The sequence below is a fragment of the Salvia hispanica genome, chromosome 3 (genome assembly GCF_029641045.1).
Source record: "Salvia hispanica isolate PSC_SH4W2 chromosome 3, Shi_PSC_v1, whole genome shotgun sequence".
NCBI classification, from domain to species: domain Eukaryota; kingdom Viridiplantae; phylum Streptophyta; class Magnoliopsida; order Lamiales; family Lamiaceae; genus Salvia; species Salvia hispanica.
Window position 1 is genome coordinate 23,523,217 of NC_142694.1, and position 18,803 is coordinate 23,542,019.

At 39.1% G+C, this 18,803-nt stretch overlaps 2 protein-coding genes and 3 pseudogenes across 6 annotated transcripts; 4 read left to right on the forward strand and 1 right to left on the reverse strand.

Moving 5' to 3' along the window:
• The first annotated feature begins 304 nt into the window (after positions 1-304).
• On the forward strand, positions 305-3,247 carry LOC125213519 (G-type lectin S-receptor-like serine/threonine-protein kinase At4g27290). Its single transcript, XM_048114110.2, has 6 exons — positions 305-1,786; positions 1,861-1,991; positions 2,061-2,271; positions 2,350-2,587; positions 2,658-2,796; positions 2,871-3,247. Exons 1-6 carry the CDS (start codon positions 385-387, stop codon positions 3,156-3,158), a joined length of 2,409 nt encoding a protein of 802 aa, XP_047970067.2. The 5' UTR covers positions 305-384; the 3' UTR covers positions 3,159-3,247.
• Positions 3,248-4,171: 924 nt separating this feature from the next.
• On the forward strand, positions 4,172-7,287 carry LOC148930397 (G-type lectin S-receptor-like serine/threonine-protein kinase At4g27290). Of its 2 annotated transcripts, XM_089067953.1 has the most exons (7): positions 4,175-5,504; positions 5,636-5,785; positions 5,862-5,986; positions 6,055-6,265; positions 6,350-6,587; positions 6,661-6,811; positions 6,887-7,287. In XM_089067953.1, exons 1-7 carry the CDS (start codon positions 4,250-4,252, stop codon positions 7,172-7,174), a joined length of 2,418 nt encoding a protein of 805 aa, XP_088924079.1. In that variant the 5' UTR covers positions 4,175-4,249; the 3' UTR covers positions 7,175-7,287. The 2 variants fall into 2 exon arrangements, with proteins under 2 accessions (XP_088924080.1, XP_088924079.1); XM_089067954.1 differs by lacking the exon at positions 6,887-7,287 and having other exon boundaries at positions 4,172-5,504; positions 6,678-6,804.
• A 479-nt stretch (positions 7,288-7,766) lies between these two features.
• LOC125209554 (G-type lectin S-receptor-like serine/threonine-protein kinase At4g27290) lies at positions 7,767-11,474 on the forward strand (annotated as a pseudogene). The gene is made up of 7 exons (XR_016136885.1): positions 7,767-9,120; positions 9,467-9,604; positions 9,723-9,844; positions 9,927-10,136; positions 10,220-10,457; positions 10,524-10,674; positions 10,751-11,474. The product of XR_016136885.1 is annotated as a G-type lectin S-receptor-like serine/threonine-protein kinase At4g27290 (transcript).
• Positions 11,475-11,878: 404 nt separating this feature from the next.
• LOC125209555 (G-type lectin S-receptor-like serine/threonine-protein kinase At4g27290) lies at positions 11,879-13,920 on the reverse strand (annotated as a pseudogene). The gene is made up of 4 exons (XR_016136886.1): positions 12,583-13,920; positions 12,377-12,508; positions 12,153-12,288; positions 11,879-12,086 (listed from the first exon to the last, which is right to left on the reverse strand). The product of XR_016136886.1 is annotated as a G-type lectin S-receptor-like serine/threonine-protein kinase At4g27290 (transcript).
• A 1,235-nt stretch (positions 13,921-15,155) lies between these two features.
• LOC125213524 (G-type lectin S-receptor-like serine/threonine-protein kinase SD1-1) lies at positions 15,156-17,578 on the forward strand (annotated as a pseudogene). Its single transcript, XR_016136887.1, has 6 exons — positions 15,156-15,607; positions 15,677-16,003; positions 16,069-16,278; positions 16,389-16,732; positions 16,808-17,124; positions 17,303-17,578. The product of XR_016136887.1 is annotated as a G-type lectin S-receptor-like serine/threonine-protein kinase SD1-1 (transcript).
• Positions 17,579-18,803: the final 1,225 nt, after the last annotated feature.

Sequence of the window (18,803 nt, forward strand, 5' to 3'; positions counted from 1 at the left end):
TTTTTTTAAATTTATTTAATCATATTTTTTTATGACACAATTTATGATATTTTTAAGTTCATGAAAAAATAAAATGATGTTAAATTAGTTATCAGAAAAGCATCAATTAGATTTTACTTACCTCTAGTGTATAAACCAAATCATGTGAAAGTTGAGTAAAATAATAAATTACTAGTACTATTACTCAAAGGAATCCATTGCCTTCACGTGTTTTTACCAACCTTTCATAATTTCTAAGGGTGCGAAAATTTCAAACTTTCAACAGAAAATATTTAGAATGGACAATGTCAAACATTGCATTCTTGAATTTTTAATACATTACCAAAGAAACAAATATGTTTTGAATCAGGCTCCATTAATTTAAGCTGGTTTCATTTATGAAAGATGGAGGATTTCATCTTCAACAAAATTGTGTGTGGACTGCTCTTATTCATAATATCTTCACAAATCTCTGATTCTGCAGACACACTCCTCCCAAATCAAACGCTGGCTATCGGGCACACTTTGGTGAGTCAAAACCAAGTTTTCGAGCTGCAATTCCTCAGCATCGGAAAATCAAGAAACACGTTTTTGGCCTTACGGTATACAACCACACCAGACGTCGTGGTTTGGGTTGCGAACAGAAACAATCCCATCACCGAGTCGCAAGGGGTCGTCTTCAGCGTCGCTGGAAACGGCACTCTCGTTATAACCAGAAATGGAAAGGCTATTTGGTCTGCGAGTCCATCAAGGCAGGCATCGCGTCCACTAGTACGCCTCCTGGATACGGGAAACCTGGTTGTTGTCGACCAAGAAGACACCATCTGGCAAGGTTTTGATCATCCAACTGACACCTTGTTGCCTGGAATGAATCTCGTAGATGATCTTCGTTCCGGTGTTGAGACGAACTTGACATCTTGGAGAAGTTTGGACGATCCTTCTTCTGGAGAGTTTGTGTTCAGGATCAAGAATCATGGATTGCCTCAGATGGTGATCTTGAATGGAGAAAAAACGTTTTATCGATCAGGACCGTGGAATGGGCTTCAGTTTAGCAACATGGAAGCCTCTCCCAATTCTGTTTTTCAAACTGATTTCAATTTCAGCCATGGGTGGTTGATTTCCGTCAGTAGGGCTTATGACAGTTCAATTTTCACACGGCTGAAGCTTGACGCATCTGGCACCATCCAGCGGTATACCATGAACTTGCAAAGAGACGCGTGGAATCTGGCCTACACCTTTCCACAAGACAAATGTGAAGAGTATGGTTATTGCGGACCGCATGCAGTCTGCAGCATTGATAGAGTGCAGAGATGCCAGTGTTTGAAGGGGTTTAAACCCGCGTCGCCAAATGATTGGGATCTTCAAGATTGGAGCAGTGGATGCAGGAGAGCTGAGCCGTTGGATTGTGAGGGTGGAGATGGTTTTCATGAGGTAAGAGGGGTGAAGTATCCTGATATGATCAAGTTTTGGTTGAATATGAGTATGAGCCTCCATGAATGCCGAGCTGAGTGCTTGAGAAATTGCAACTGCACCGCGTATGCTAATGCATATGTTGCTAATGGAGGCAGTGGATGCCTCGTGTGGCTCGGGGATCTCGTTGATGTTAAACAATTTACTGGTGCGGATAGTAACCAGAACTTGTTTGTTCGCCTGCCAATTTCAGAACTAGGTGGTACAACCGACGAGAAGGAGAGGAAGAGAAGAAGGCCGACAAAAGTTGTAGTGATATCAGTTACATGTGGAGTTATTTCAGCAGGTTTTATTGTTGGAGTGATACTTTTACTGACAAGAAGAAAGAGGCAGCCAGGTATGGATGCTCTGCTTAATTTTATGATTAACTCATTGAACCAAAGAGTGATCAATTTTCTTTTTATTTAACAGCATCAGATTCAAAGATTAACAGAGAAGATCAGGAATTGCAATTATTCAAGTTTCCGACTCTTATGGCTGCAACAAATAGCTTCTCTAGGGAGAACCTCATCGGGGAGGGAGGTTTCGGCCTTGTCTACAAGGTGACATTCAACATCACATCTTTAGTATGATCAGTTTTGTATTCTCTTATGCTAACAGTGCTTAAGCAGGGGAAGTTATTTACGGAAGAAGAAATAGCTGTCAAAAGATTGTCAAGAACTTCACAACAAGGCCTCAAAGAGTTCAAGAACGAAGTCACCTTGATTGCGAAACTTCAGCATAGAAACCTCGTCAGACTTTTGGGATGCTGCATTGAAGGGGAAGAGAGAATGCTTGTATATGAATACCTGAAGAATAGAAGTCTCGACTACTTTGTTTTTGGTACAGTCTAAGATACATCTCTATTTATTACTATTTCAAAGAGATTGGAGCATCCCATCTATCTGTTGAATTTTGCAGATCAAAACCAAAGAAAACTGTTGACATGGCCTAAGCGCTTTGACATAATCATGGGAATCGCTAGGGGGCTGCTATATCTTCATCAAGACTCCAGATTAAAGATTATCCATAGGGATCTAAAGACGAGCAATATTCTACTAGATGGAGATTTGAATCCGAAGATCTCAGACTTTGGATTAGCAAGAATTTTTGGAGAGGACCAATGCATTGCTAAAACAAAACGAGTTATTGGGACCTAGTAAGCTGTTTTCTATAACATCGAATTATTTTACCTTTTACGAGGCATTATGACTAATGAGTTTATGCAGTGGCTATATGGCTCCAGAATACGCTTTTGATGGGAAGTATTCAGTTAAATCAGACGTCTTTGCGTTGGGAGTGATATTGTTGGAGATTGTGAGTGGAAAGAAGAACAGAGGCTTCGACTATTATAGCCTTTCGGGACATGTAATCTGTCATCTGTCATTCAATCAGCCTCGCGTTCTATATTATTAGAGAAGCTAACATATATATTTGGGCAGGCATGGCTGCTGTGGAAAGAAGGCAACATTCTGGAGCTAATGGATGAATGTTTGAGCAATACATGGATTGAATCTCAAGTGAAAAGATGCATACACGTCGGGTTATTAAGCATTCAAAAATATGCGGAAGATAGGCCAGTCATGTCATCAATAGTTTCCATGTTAGGAAGTGATGGAGCAATGCTACCAGATCCTAAAGAACCTGGATTTTTTGGTGAAAGTAGTCCGAGCTGCAGAACAATTTCACGCCAGGAAACATTCACCATCACTGAGTTAGAAGCCAGATGAGAAGAATATAGTTCTTGCATGCTACAAACCTATGTATGTAAATATATTTATTGCTCTAAATACAATACAGGGGTGTGTTATATTGCTAACTATTTAAGTTGCTAACTCATCAATACAGTGTATTAAAAATGTCAACACGATGACATCAAAATGTCAACACATTATATTGAAGAACAACAAAATTATGTGTTGACATTTTAATGTCATCGTGTTGACATTTTTAATACACTGCATTGATGAGTTAGCAAGTTAGCAACTTAAGAAAGTTAGCTATTGATTCAATCCATATAACAAGTGAGGATACGTTATAACTCATGGAGATTGAAACAGTGACAAATTTGAATTGAGCTAATCTTATTTGTTATTCTGAATATAGTAAATGTAATATCATATGAACTGATCATATAGACGTGGATAATATTGATTAGACCTTGCGATTATTTCCAGGAAGCAGGTTCCTCATGTAAGAAAAGTTTTTAGCCATTGTTTCTTATTATTAAAGAAAATTGTTGATATTATTCAATTCAAATGTCAACCAAAATAGACTTATAAAGAGAATAACCATAATTCAATAATAATAAGTTGTTGAATTCTCAACACAGCTGATGCTATCTTGTTAATTTTCTGTGGAAGTCTATCTCAGTTTCTTCAATTGAGAGCCAGACACCTCACTGAAGTCACAATCAGAAGAAGAAAATTGAATAGAGGATTGGAAGAATGATGAATCACCCTATCGTCACCACATCATTAAAGTCCTCATTATAATTTGACTATGTGATTTTTATAAGGAGTTTTGTTCCTCGTGTGCTGAAAGTCAAAATAATACTACTAGTATTTCCTTAGTGGTTAGTTGGTTGGGATTGGAATTTTGCTTCACTTGGACAAAAAAGTTAAATGAAGAAATTCAAGAACAGATAATGGTGGCTGAGTCAATCTAATTGGAAAACCTGTGTTTGTCAGCCTTATCATTTCATGATTTAAATATACCAGTCAACTTAGAAATGTGTGATCTTTCCTACGTAGTTGCATTTACTACCCATTCATTTTCAAGCTGCATTTCACTTCTTTTCTGTTGAACAAAGGAGAGTCTCATGTTCAACAGAATTCTCTTTAAGCTGTTACTGTACAGCACCTTTCTGAAACTGTATGATGCAGCAGATACTCTTTTTCCTAATGAAACCATTGGTGTTGGGAAGACTTTGGTTTCCCATAGCCAAGTATTCGAGGTCGGGTTTTTCTCTCCCGGGAGCAGTTTCTTCTTAGGCATGTGGTATAAAAAAACACCCAAAGTTGTAGTTTGGGTTGCAAACAGAAACAATCCCATCACTGGTTCAGTTTCAGGAGTAGTCTTGAAAGTTTCTGAATATGGAAATATTTCTATAAGCAGAGGCGGAGGCGTTATCTGGTCGGGGAATCCATCAATTGTCGGATCAGATCCAGTCTTAAAGCTCCTGGATACCGGAAACCTGGTTGTAGTAGACTCGACAAAGCAAGGCTACATATGGCAGAGCTTTGACTATCCAACTGATAACTGGCTGCCAGGAATCAAGTTGGTGGACGATAGTGATGGTGGTGTGGAGACGTATTTGAGGTCATGGAGAACTTCCGAGGATCCTTCGCCTGGTGAGTTTGTTTACAGGATTGAAAACCAGGGCTTGCCTCAGTTGGTTGTTTACAAACAGACCAAGAAGATGTTTCGAACTGGAGGCTGGAACGGGCTTGGTTTCAGTGGCCTTCCACTCTTACCAAATAACTCCATCACAAGCTTTTCTTTCAGAGACGAGAGGTTGATATCTATATCAAGGCCGGTCACCAGCTCAATTTTCTCAAGAACAACACTCGAGCCATCAGGTTTGCTACAGAGGTACAACATGAATTCTAGAATAGATGCTTGGACGCATGTCCAGACGTATCCAAGAGATAAGTGCGATGCATATGGTAACTGTGGAGCATATGCGTTGTGCAGCACTGAGAAACCGCAGATGTGTCAATGTTTTAAAGGGTTCGCTCCCAAGTCGCAGAATGATTGGGACATTCAAGATTGGTCGGGCGGATGCACTAGGACGAAACCACTGAATTGCCCAAATGGAGATGATGGTTTTCTAGAGGTTAGAAAGGTAAAGTACCCTGATACGTTGAGGACTTGGCTGAATCCTAGCATGGGCCTCGAAGAATGCAAGGCCGAGTGCTTGAAAAACTGCAGCTGCACTGCTTGTGCTAATCCATACATTACTAATGGAGGCAGTGGCTGTGTGATGTGGTTTGGGGATCTCATTGATATCAGAGAATTTCCTGAAGCAAACGATAACCAAAACATCTATGTTCGTCTACCGGCCTCTGAGCTAGGTAAATTTATCTGTAAAACTTGTTTCTTGTTAGATTTTCATGCTCCTTTGAAAAATGAACTATGATGTGTACATGGCTTAATTGTTATCTATAGAGAACTAAGCATGAATGTTTGTTTTCTTTTCTAGCAGGTTCTGCCACCAACGGAGAGGAAGAGACGGAAGAGGGAAAAAGGAGTGGTGCTAAAAAGCTTGTTGTAATATTTATAACTGCTTCTGGAGTTGTAATTCTTGCACTTTTAGGTGGAGGTGTGTTTTTTATCGTCAGACGGAGAAGAGAAGGTATCTTTTTTTTTTCCAGTCTATTAGCGTTGTTAACGATCTGAGGCAGTAACGCTTTACTTTTGGTCGATTACAGCGTCAAAAAGTAACGATGAAGATATAGAACTGAAAATATTCAAGCTGGAAACTATTGTGGCTGCCACAAACAACTTCTCTTCAGAAAACATGATCGGAGAAGGAGGTTTTGGCCCCGTATACAAGGTAACGAAGAACATGGGCGAACATGAATAATAATAGTTTCACATTCTGACCTTAACATGCATGAGCAGGGGAGTTTGTCTGCAGAAGGAGAAATAGCTGTCAAGAGATTGTCACGAACTTCACAACAAGGCATTGAAGAGTTCAAGAATGAAGTCATCTTGATCACTAAACTTCAACATAGAAACCTCGTCAGGCTTCTGGGATGCTGCATTTGTAGAGAAGAAAGAATGCTGATTTATGAATACCTCCAGAATAAAAGCCTGGATCATTTCATTTTTGGTACAGCTTAATACAAATTTCTCTGTATTAAACATGGCTAATTGCATTTCATAAAACTCACAAAGTATTGAAGCGCGCCTGCAGATCAAAACCGAAGGAAGCTTGTGACATGGGCTATGCGTTTCGACATAATCATGGGAATTGCAAGGGGACTGCTATACCTCCACCAGGACTCCAGACTAAAGATTATACACCGCGATCTCAAAACAAGCAACATCCTTCTCGACAAAGATCTGAATGCAAAAATTTCCGATTTTGGTTTAGCAAGAATTTTGGGAGAGGGACAATCTATTGCTAGAACAAGACGAGTTGTTGGGACATAGTAAGCTACTCTTACTTATAAGAAAGGATTCAGTTAACTTGTATGGGTTGTTATGACTGATAACTTTATGTAGTGGCTATATGGCTCCAGAATACGCGATTTATGGGAAGTATTCCGTGAAATCCGATGTGTTTGCACTAGGAGTGATACTGTTAGAGATTGTGAGCGGAAGGAAGAACCGAGGCTTTGGCCAAAGTGACGACGGCCATAGCCTTTTGGGACATGTAATTTCTTCGTTAGTACTTGTCACTGAATTAATCATTTTGTATCCGAAGGACTAAACCAATGCATTTATGCAGGCATGGTTCCTATGGAGAGAGAACAAAATATGGGAGCTAATGGATAAATGTTTGAGCAATACTTTTATCGAATCTCAAGTGAAGAGATGCATACATGTCGGACTATTATGCGTTCAAAAATTTGCAGAAGATAGGCCGGTCATGTCATCGGTGGTTTTCATGTTAGGAAACGACGAAGCTATTATCCCCGATCCTAAGGAACCTGGGTTTTTTCCTGAAGAGAGTTCGAGCTTCGACACAAGTGTGTGTCAAGAATCAAGCACCATCACTGATATTGAGGCCAGATGAAGAATGCTATGCAATCCATTTTTTTGTCTGCATAATAAAAATGTCTGAATATTGTTTTTCCCAAAACAAACAATATCTAGTATTTTAGTTTATGTGATTTGGTTTCATCATTATTCTTTTCCATTAACATTGACTAGAAAAATACTTCCCAGGTAATCGAATTATTCATTTGTGCAGTAGAAAAACATACAAAATGTTACCATTCTTGCACTCTTGGGTTCGAGGCTGCCTTGTATCAACACACATGAAAAGGGAATAAATATTAAAGCTTTTCATGCAAAATGTTAATTAAATTTTGAAATCAAATGAAACTAGTTTTCCAATGTTTTTAGATTAATCATGGGGTCCACTATCTCAAGTCTCAACTACTCCACATATTAAAGAACGCGAAAAAGACATTCAGATTCATTTCATTTTCTAGAATTTGACTGATTGGACAATTTATTGCTTTCCTACAGCAGAGGTCATTTACCGTCATTGAAAAGGCCAAGTCGTTGCACTAATGTTAATGTCTCTATCAACAATGGAAATTTATAGAATAAAAGTACTAAGAAATGGGAAAAGGAAAACGTTAACCAATTAGACTTTTCATTTCATTTCATGATTTATGTACAATCATCCGTGGCCAGCTAAACATTCCCACATGTAATCCGATTCTAAGATGGTGCTATTCTCTTTCACTACAATCCTCTGCTCCATGCTTCACTCTCTCCCCTTTCTTACTTTAACTGTTGGGGCAGTTTATGATCACATACTTTTTCCAAATCAATCACTTGTTATAGGCCACACTCTTGTTTCTCAAAACCAAGTTTTTGAAATGGGTTTTTTCTCACCTGGCAAATCCTCAAATAGATTCTTGGGAATATGGTACAAGACCACACCAGATGTTGTAGCTTGGGTTGCAAACAGAAACCATCCCATCACTGCCCACCAAACACCATATTTTATGATATCTGGAAATGGAAGTCTTGTAATAAACAGTGGCAAAAGCATTATCTGGTCAGCGAATTCATCAAGAGTAGCAACAAATCCAGTTTTACAGCTGCTGGATTCTGGAAACTTGGTTCTTCTAGACAACATGGTGGAAGGCAGCTACCTATGGCAGAGTTTTGATCATCCAACTGACACTTTATTGCAGGGGATGCAATTAGTTGACGATGCAGATTCGGGGGTCGAGAAATATTTGACCTCATGGAGAAATGCCGATGACCCTTCTCCCGGAGATTACATATTGAGGATCGAAAACAAGGGCTTGCCTGACGTTGTAGCGCTGAGAGGGGCAACGAAGAGATATCGGCTGGGACAGTGGAACGGTTTATATTTTGGTGGGGGTCCACGCTGTCCCAATGCCATGTACAATGTTTCTGTAGTGTTCAGACAAGAGAGGATGATATCCATCTGGTACAATGACAGCACGGCTGTCACAAGAATAATGCTGGATCCATCTGGTACAATGACACGCCATACGCTAAACGCCCAGAGAGACAAATGGAATCGTGCTTTCACGTTTCCTCAAGATACATGCGACGAATATGGTATTTGTGGTCCTAATGGAATCTGCAAATCTAGGACTGACAGTCCGGTTAGATGTCAGTGTTTCAAGGGATTTGCTCCTAAGTTTCAAAGTTATTGGGACCTTCAGGATTGGTCGGGCGGGTGCACTAGAGTTAAACCGTTGAATTGCCACGGTGGAGACGGATTTCTAGAGGTTGGAGGGGTGAAATATCCTGAGATGTTGAGTTTTTGGTTGAACATGACTGTGAGCCTTAGTGAGTGCAAAGCCGAGTGCTTGAAAAACTGTAATTGCACTGCGTATGCGAATCCATTCATTACTAATGGAGGAAGCAGCTGCTTGATGTGGTTCAATGAACTCATCGACACCAAGGAACTTTCTGCCGCAGATAGCAAGCAAAACATTTATATCCGCGTGCCAATTTCTGAACTAGGTAAGTTATTTCATAATTACCATTTCTTAACAGTACCTAAATCAGCATTTCTAAATCTGAACCCAAGATGGAGACTTGAGATATAGTAGCAATCAATAAACATAGTTTCTGACTAGATAACTCATTTCTTATCTGCCCATTACTGCTATTGTGAATCCTAATTGTTTGTTTGTGCAAAAGTGATCATCATAAATATTAAACGTATGACATGCATATAGATCTGATGTGTTGATAGTATAATAAGATGGAGTAAATGTAGAAGAACATATTAGACGAGTGGTGTCTGTGTCCCTATACTCTTATTCCTATAGATGGAAATAACATTGACAGGTGAATTTCTCTGTAGATTTGAGCACAGGTTTAGAGGACGAGAAGGAAAATAAAAGGCCTATGAAGTTAATACTGATATCAATGGCTTCTGGTGTTTTCATCTCAGCCTTCATCAATGGAGGCATACTTTTTATGACAAAACTAAAGAGGCAAGGTAACTATTCATATTCTGCAGTGAACTGATCTGAAAATATCATATAGTCTGTTAGCTATGCAAACCTATATTGGAGCTAAAAGTGAAGCATATTTATCTTTCTCTCACTTTGATGCAGTAAAAAGTAAAAATGAGGACCTAGAATTAACTGTGATCAAAATGGAGACTATTGCGCAAGCAACAAATAATTTCTCAACGGAAAACATGATTGGGGTTGGAGGATTTGGTCCTGTTTACAAGGTAGTAATATACTAAGTGAGAGTGCTGAAGTTAAACAAACACATGAATACTTTATTTATCAACTAACAACTTGCACGATCAGGGAAACATGCCTTCTGGAGAAGAAATCGCAGTCAAAAGATTGTCGAGATCCTCACACCAAGGTCTTGAAGAGTTCAGAAATGAAGTTATGGTGATTGCAAAACTCCAACACAAAAACCTCGTCAAACTTTTAGGATGTTGCATGAAGAAGACGAAAGGATGCTAATATATGAATACCTAGAGAATAAAAGCCTCGATCTTCTTGTTTTCGGTACTCAGACTTATCCTTTACTTTTAATCTCTAATCCCATCCTGTCATCCTACCATATGACATTAGAGTTCGATCATTTGCAGATCCTGGCCGGAGAACACTTTTGACATGGCCTATGCGTTATGACATTATTATGGGCATTGCAAGGGGACTGCTATATCTCCACCATGATTCCAGATTAAAGATCATTCATAGGGATCTAAAAACGAGCAATATTTTGCTAGATAGACATTTAAATCCGAAAATTTCAGATTTTGGGTTAGCAAGAATTTTCGAAGAGGATCAGGCTCTTGCTAGAACAAAAAGAGTTATAGGGACATTGTAAGTTTACTTTAGATAACTAAATTTACTCCAATATTTCCTATATTGATGAATAATTTTATGCAGTGGATACATGGCTCCTGAATATGCAATTGATGGGAAATACTCAGTGAAATCTGACATCTTTGGTCTCGGGGTGGTGTTGCTGGAGATAATTAGCGGAAAAAAGAACAGAGGATATGAAGACAGCAATCACAATCTTAACCTCTTGGGCCATGTATGCAAATACTTTGATTCCATTTTTGTTTATATGGACAAATGTCAAAAAACTTAGCTTGTTATTAATGTGGTAGGCATGGTTGCTTTGGAAAGAAAACAAGAGTATGGAGTTGATGGATGGATGTTTGAAGAATACAGTTAGGGAGTGTGAAGTGAAGAGATGCATCCAAGTGGGGTTATTATGCGTTCAAAAATTTGCAGATGATAGGCCAATCATGTCATTAGTAGTGTCAATGTTAGGATCTAATCTCGCAGTTTTGCCTGAACCAAAAGAGCCTGGATTCTTTATGCAAAGAAGTTCAAGTCCAGTGGGAAGTTATACATCACCAAGTGTTAAGTCAGAGAATACAATCACTATTACAGACTTGGAGGCCAGATGAGGAGACCCCCAGTGTGTTGGCTCTTTATTTCTCTCTTTCTTTCTCTGTTTGAGGGGGAGAGAGATTTCGGGCAACAAAGAAATGTTTGATTTTGAGAGTTTTTTAAAATTAAATAGGTTGGTGGACACAAAATTTGAAAAAGTAAATAGTACTATTTACAGAACTTCCACAGTGTGGCCAGCCACATTATGGCCGCTCAGCATTACCCTTGGGAAGAGTGAACCAATTCTTGTAGTAAAATAGTACTCCCTCCGTCCACGAATGGAAGTCTCATTTTTCCATTTTATTCCGTCCGCAAATAGGAGTCCTGGTTCACTTTTACCATGAATAATAATAGGGTCTCACCTTCCACTAACTCATTCCACTCACATTTCACTTAAAACTTATATATACAAGTGAAACCCCCCTATTCCACTAACTTTTTTCCACCTACTTTTCTTAACATTTCTTAAAACCCATGCCGCCAAGAAATGAGACTCCTAATGCTGGACGGATGGAATAATATTTTAGATTTCAGCATTCTAGACATATATCTCTAATGAAGGCATGTCAGAGTGGAACTCTAATAAATAAGAATAGCCATACTGGCATGCTTCCAAAAAGGTAACCTAAGAATCTGAATGCATAAATGACGTTTCCCGCCAAAACATGCATGAGTGACATTCTTAAACAATTTTCTTAAAAAAAAATTCAAAAATATGTATAGATTCTTTGAATCAACTTTCAACTCATGCTGATTTACCATATTCTCAAAATAAGCTAACATAATACGCTACAATGCCAGAGAAATTGAGGTGGACGCTAAATGTGGAAATATCTTACCGAAAAGTATTAAGTCGAGACTTTTGTTGGTCATGTACTCGTAGAGAAGTATCCGTTCTTCGCCTTGAATGCAACATCCTAGAAGCCTCACAAGATTTCGGTGCTGAAGTTTTGCAATACAGATTACTTCATTCTTAAACTCATTTTGTCCTTGAACGGACGTTTTTGATAGTCGTTTCACAGCAACTTCCAGTCCCTCCAGCACTCCCTGGTACAAACATGTAGTGTTCTAAAGCTTTGTACTCAAGTTGTAGAAAAGGTATTATGGATTTACCTTATAAACCGGTCCAAATCCTCCCCAAGCTTATTGTTGACTGAAAAATCATCAGTAGCTTTTATTATTGTGGATAAATCATACATTGGTAGCTCTAGCTCCTCATGGCTCTCACTAGGATGTTGGGTATCCATCTCTGCAGGTGAGAAATAAAAGGTTATGGATAACAAAAACAACACTATGGCATTAGTTAACACAAAATAACTACTCATCTTCTGCCATACTACTTTCTTGCTGCCGATAATTCTGCTTCTTTCTTTTTTTGGAATAAAGCAACATGCTTAGTCCCAGTACAAGAATTCCCATTACCACTGAGAACGCGACAACGAGTGTTTTCCTATGCCTACTCCCCGAGCCTGTTGGAAAATACATGCTATCAGCATAGACTTTGTTACCTTAAAAAAACACAAGAGAGTGATTATATCAACACCTAATTCGGATTTCGCCATTCTAATGTAGACATCTTGTCCAGGAGATATATATCTCATGTCGACAAGGTCACCAAACCAGCGTAGACATCCAGTTTCCCCGTTGCTGATATCCATAGGCGCATAGGCTGTACATGAGCAAACTGTGGCACAAGAAACCCTGCATTCCTGAAGACTCATAGTCGCGTTAGCCAAGGCACGCTCCGTGTCTGGTAACTGGACACCAGAGTACTTGAGAAACCCGCCCCCTTCTTGGCAGTTCAACGGGGTCCTTCGAATGCATCCACTCGAAAAATCACCACCATCCCAACCTGGAGTAGGCTCGAAATTACCCAAGCAGGAACAAGAAGGCGTGGTTTTAGTACTGCAAACACCGTAGGCACCACACACTCTATAAATGTCACAGTTATCATTGGGAATGGTAAGATAGAGTATCCAGTTTCGGTTTTGATACGACCAAAGCCACCTCTGCCCAACGCCACTCTCGCTAATCGTAAACCTCATATAAACAGAGTCGTTGAAGAGGTTGTAGTAATAGTAAACCTCGTTCTTACTGATCACAACACCGAACGAGAAAATCGTGTTCTTCACCAGGTTTTGAGTGCCGCTGAACCGGACACCATTCCACGGCCCCGTTTTAAACAGGACGGATGAGCCCTCTTTGATCACGGTCTGAGGGTAGCCACTGGGATCGCAGTGATAAGTGAAGCGCCCCGATTGCAGGGTCTTCGCTGTTCTTGGGTGATGCGATGTAGACTTCGTGGCCAGTGATGAAATTCTTACCAAGCTTCATGCCTGGTAAGAAAGTATCAGTTGGATAGTCGAAGCTCTGCCAGATGAAGTTGTTTGCATCATTTGTATCTGTCACGACAAGGTTCCCCGTGTCGAGTAAACGCGCGAGTGGAGCCTGTGTAGTGGTTGATATGTTGGCAGACCAAATAGTAGCATTAGTAGCGTTGAGGAGAAGGAGACGGCCGGGTTGGATGACTACGAGCCTGCCTGATCGGTCGATGAGTGGATTGTCTCGGTTGGCGACCCACACCACGGTTTTTTCTTCGATCTTGTTGTACCATATTCCGATGTAGCGGTTGTTGGAGCTCCCGGGGCTGTAAAACCCCAAGACAAAGGCCCCGGTTGATGAGACGAGCCTGTCATTGCTTCCGTCGCTCACTACTTGGGATGCATTAATGGTGTCTGATGTTTGTGTGGAGAATACACAGGCTGTGAACACAAACAGCCTGAGGAAAAATCTGCTGCTGCTTATCATATTTGCTTCTTCTAATCCGGATTGGATTAAGAATTAGCAAAAGGCAGTTTGGTTATTGGTAAACATCATTCATTTTCATATCACAATAAACATGTAACTTGTAAATTTGTTTATGTGATGGTCCAAGTCTAATGGCCATTCATGTTATTATCATTGACTTCGGATACTTTGTAATTAATCAATTAAAATTACTAAGTATAAATTATACCTTGAGTGGCCAACGCGAGCAAATTGATTTACGAGATCTAAATAAATTTTTGTTATAAATCATTAAACTTAATTCCATACATGATACAGCACGCAGACTAATTACGACGTCCACACTTTTTTTATTAAACATAATAAATACTTGGAGGTAAAGCTCATTTGCGGCTGTTTTGTTCAAGTTCAAGTAAACTACAAACTCTATAATCATGTTACTTTCACTTAAATAGTTCTTAACCAAAAAAATTGTATTTTAGGGTGTGTTTGGTAATATGGAATTGGAGCTATGGAATTGTTTGGTATCACTAAAATTATAGAATTGGAATTGATCATAATTCTAAGGTGTATGAATCAAAATAGCTTCGTGGGCCCGAAAGCTACTTTGCACCTATTCCAAATCAAAGTCCTAAGTCTAGAATTCCATATCTGTCTGTTACCCTTCCCATTCTTTACTTTTTAATTCCAAACAGTTAGTGTGGAATAATTGACCTTATCTATTACTTGGACTCAGTCCAATTTATTTGTGGCATTGGCTCAACTAATGTGAGAAGCGCACCTAGTTGGCCTGATCACTTAAACGCCCGGAGTCATCCGATGGCGGCCATGTCTTTGCTCCACCCGGATCGACACTCTTGACCATTCGATGTAGAGAGTGATTCTTCCTATAGACATTTAGCCTCCGGAATTTCATCTGCATCTCAAAAATGTTCTGCAATTACATAGTCTAAGTACTACCTACGTAAGTCACAAGGTACATGCCAAGCTAAGTGTCACACACGATAACTTCTCTCTCAATTAACTAACTAATCCAGCTGGCAGCAACGGTCTTCTTCACAGGTTCTCAACTTCTACACAGTCATCTTCTTTATCCAAAGACTTCGCATGCTTGCATCAATCTCGGCATGCTCCATTTTACTCTTCATCTTTCACACTCCCCCTCAAGATGGACAGTACAAGCTTCATCTTGTCAAGTATAGAATGAAAAGCAGTGAATCCCAAAGGCTTTGTAAACATGTCAGCCAGTTGAAGATTATTCCGGATGTGCAATAGTTTGATCACTCCTTCCTTTGTAGCTGCAAAATAAGACATTCATATTCATTTCATCAAGAAAAAAAAAACATTAATTAGATTCAATTTATCTATAACAATTTGACTGATTGCACAAGTTATAGTTGATCAGCAGAGGTCATTTACCGTCATTGACAAGGCCAAGTCGCTATCAACAATTAGACTTTTCATTCCATTTCAATTTATTATTCCATGATTTATGTACAATCATCTGTGGCCAGCTAAACATTCCCGCAGCTGCACTTGTTATCCGATTCTAAGATGTCATTCTACTTTTTCAATACAATCATCTGCTCCCTGCTTCACTCCGCTCCCTTTTTTAGTTTAACACTTGAAAAACTGTAGTTGCACTGCGTATGCGAATCCATTCATTACTAATGGAGGAAGCGGCTACTTGATGTGGTTCGACGAACTCATTGACACCAAGGAACTTTCTGCAGCAGATAGCAAGCAGAACATCTATATCGGCGTGCTAGTTTCTGAACTAGGTATCATCACCATTTCTAACACTTATTCCTAGAGTTGGAAATAACATTCACAGGTGAATTTCCCGGTAGATTTGAGCACAGGTTTAGAGGATGAGAAGGAGAATAAAAGACCTATGAAGTTAATATTGATATCAATAGCATCTGGTGTTCTCATCTCAGCCTGTATCAATGGAGGCGCACTTTTTTATGGCAAGACTAAAGAGGCAAGGTAACAATTCATAACACAAACATATATTGGTGTGAAGCACATTTACCTTTCTTCACTTTGTTGCAGTAAAAAGAAAAAAGTGAGGACCTAGAATTACCTCTGATAAAAATGGAGAGTATTGTGCTAGGAACAAATAATTTCTCCACGGAAAACGAAATTGGGATTGGAGGATTTGGTTCTGTTACAAGGTAATATAATAAGTGAAACAAACACATGAATACTTTATTTGCCAACTAACCACTTGCATAAGCAGGGAACATGCCATCCGGAGATGAAATCACAGTTAAAAGATTGTCGAGATCCTCACACCAAGGTCTTGAAGAGTTCAGAAATGAAGTTGTGGTGATTGCAAAACTCCAACACAAAAACCTCATCAAACTTTTAGGATGTTGCATTGAAGAAGAGGAAAGGATGCTAATATACGAATACCTAGAGAATAAAAGCCTTGATCTTCTTGTTTTCAGTACTCAGATTTATCCTTTACCTTTTTATCAAAATCCCATAGTTTCATCCTACAATATGACAAAGAGATTAACACATCCACTGGGTACATTGGTGTTCAATCATTCGCAGATCATAGTTGAAGAACACATTTGACATGGCTTATGCGTTACGACATTATTATGGGGATTGCAGGGAGAATGCTATATCTCCATCATGATTCCAGATTGAAGATTATTCATAGGGACATTGTAAGTTTACTTGATATAATTAAATTTACTCCGTTATTTCCTATATTGGCATGTTGATCAATAAATTTATGCAGTGGATACATGGCTCCTGAGTATGCAATGGATGGGAAATACTCAGTCAAATCTGACATTTTCAGTCTTGGAGTGATTTTGCTGGAAATAATTATTGGAAAAAATAACAGAGGATATGGAGACCCCAATCACTGTCTTAATCTCTTGGGCCATGTACACAAATACTTTGATGCCACTTTCATCAATATGAATATTGTCAAAAAACTTACTTGGCTATTACTATGGCAGGCATGGTTGCTATGGAAAGAAAACAGGATTGTGGTGTTGATGGATGAGTGTTTGAAGAATACAGTTAGGGAGTGTAAAGTAAAGAGATGCATGCAAGTGGCGTTATTATGCGCTCAAAAATTTGCAAATGATAGGCCAATTATGTCAACAGTGGTTTCAATGTTAGGATCTGATGGAGGAGATTTGCCAGAACCAAAAGAGCCTGGGTTTTTTATGGAAAGAAGTAGCAGCCCTGTGGGAAGTTACACATCACCAAGTTTTGAGTTAGAGAATACAATCACCATTACAGACTTGGAGGCCAGAGGAGGAGAACCCCAGTATGTTGTGCTCTCTATCTATCTCTTTTCTTCCCTCTCTGACTAATCCATTAAGCCACCAGTCCTTGTGCGATTGCGCAACAAGCTGGGAGTTGTGGCACGATCTGCACTCGAATTGAGGGGATGTGTTAAGAGTAAAGTTGAGTCTGGTTCATCTAATGATGTGCATGGAATGCAGGTCGATCATTGCAAGAGTAAAGTGTTTGAGATCTTGATTGTGGATAAGGCGCAAGATCATGGTGAGGAACACACACATACACGTAGCTGGAAAGAGGTGCTCACAGGAAAGAAGAAAGATGCAGAGTGTTGTTATGATTTTGTAGCCTGAGTGGCTCAAGTCTAGTATATAACACCATTTCCAACTTACACTAAACTCAGATCTATTTTAGAGTATATATAGCAATAAAAAGTTGTTTTTTTTCAACAATTTACATAGAATTGAAAATTTACACCATTTTTGAGTATATACATGTCACACCAAATTTTTGGAGTAGCACCGTATTTGGTGTTGTTTTATTATAGAAAAATTCAAAAATGAGTTTAGATTTTCTACACCAAAAATTATTTTTATTATATGATTGAAGATGGTCTAAACAGTGTTTTCTGAATTAGTCCACCTAAATAGTGAAAATTAATAATTAGCACAACAAACTTCAAAGAAAACTAAAATGTACTTTTATTTATTTTTCGAACAAAATTACCTACGTTTTTTCTATAGAATGATGCAATGATTACATTTTTTTTTGGTAAAAAAGCGGACAAATCCCAAATATAAGAACAAAATCAACAAATATAAGCAACACCTAGTCTGTCATTCAACATTCAGCTATAGAGCCCAGACGGAGGGACCTCGAGCTTATGAACACCTCTATGATAAGAATAAGCATTATGCGATAAAAAAATCATCAACAAAGATCCCTTCTCGATGCACATGTTGCAAAGCCATAAAATTGAAATCCTGGAGTAACCCACGTACCCTTTTCACTATAAAGCGACAATTGATAGAAGTTTCAAAGTGCCCAAGATCATGGCCACTCCAACAAAACTATGATTTCTCAGTTCGCACCTCCTACTCTTATGAATAGCCTATAGGCCGTGATACAAGCACCAAATCTCTTGCTGTTAGAATATAACAAAGTCCAATGTTAACAACAAAGTCATACCTACATAATCCCTCTGCATCTCTAGTCAGACCTCCCCCAAAGGCATAACCCGACCCATTCTCTAAGGAGGCATCAATATTAAGTTTCAAATGATCAAGCGTTGGAGGTCGTGTTAGGTATGAACTTCCTAACTCACGATTAATTCCTCCGTGAAGTCACGGGAGCTTTGCCCGACGATCGCACACGGGTAGAACTAGGGTTTGTGTTGAAGAAGAAAAGTAAATTTGCGTGAAAATATTTTATTTCATAAGGAGGGAAATAAAATACACGCCTATTTATACTAGGACCCTAGGGTTGATTCGACCTATGATCCGGGAAATAATCAACGAAGAAAACCCGGAAAGGAGCTTATACATCGCTCGACGCTAAAATAATTAAAATAACATTAATAGTTCTCAAAATACTAAAGTCAAAAATAATAAAATAAACATGATAATTCAAGACTTCGGCTCTTCTTCTCATGGTTTGCCAAAGTCCGCCAAATGCTTCGGCGGATGTCTCTGCCGACGTGCTCTG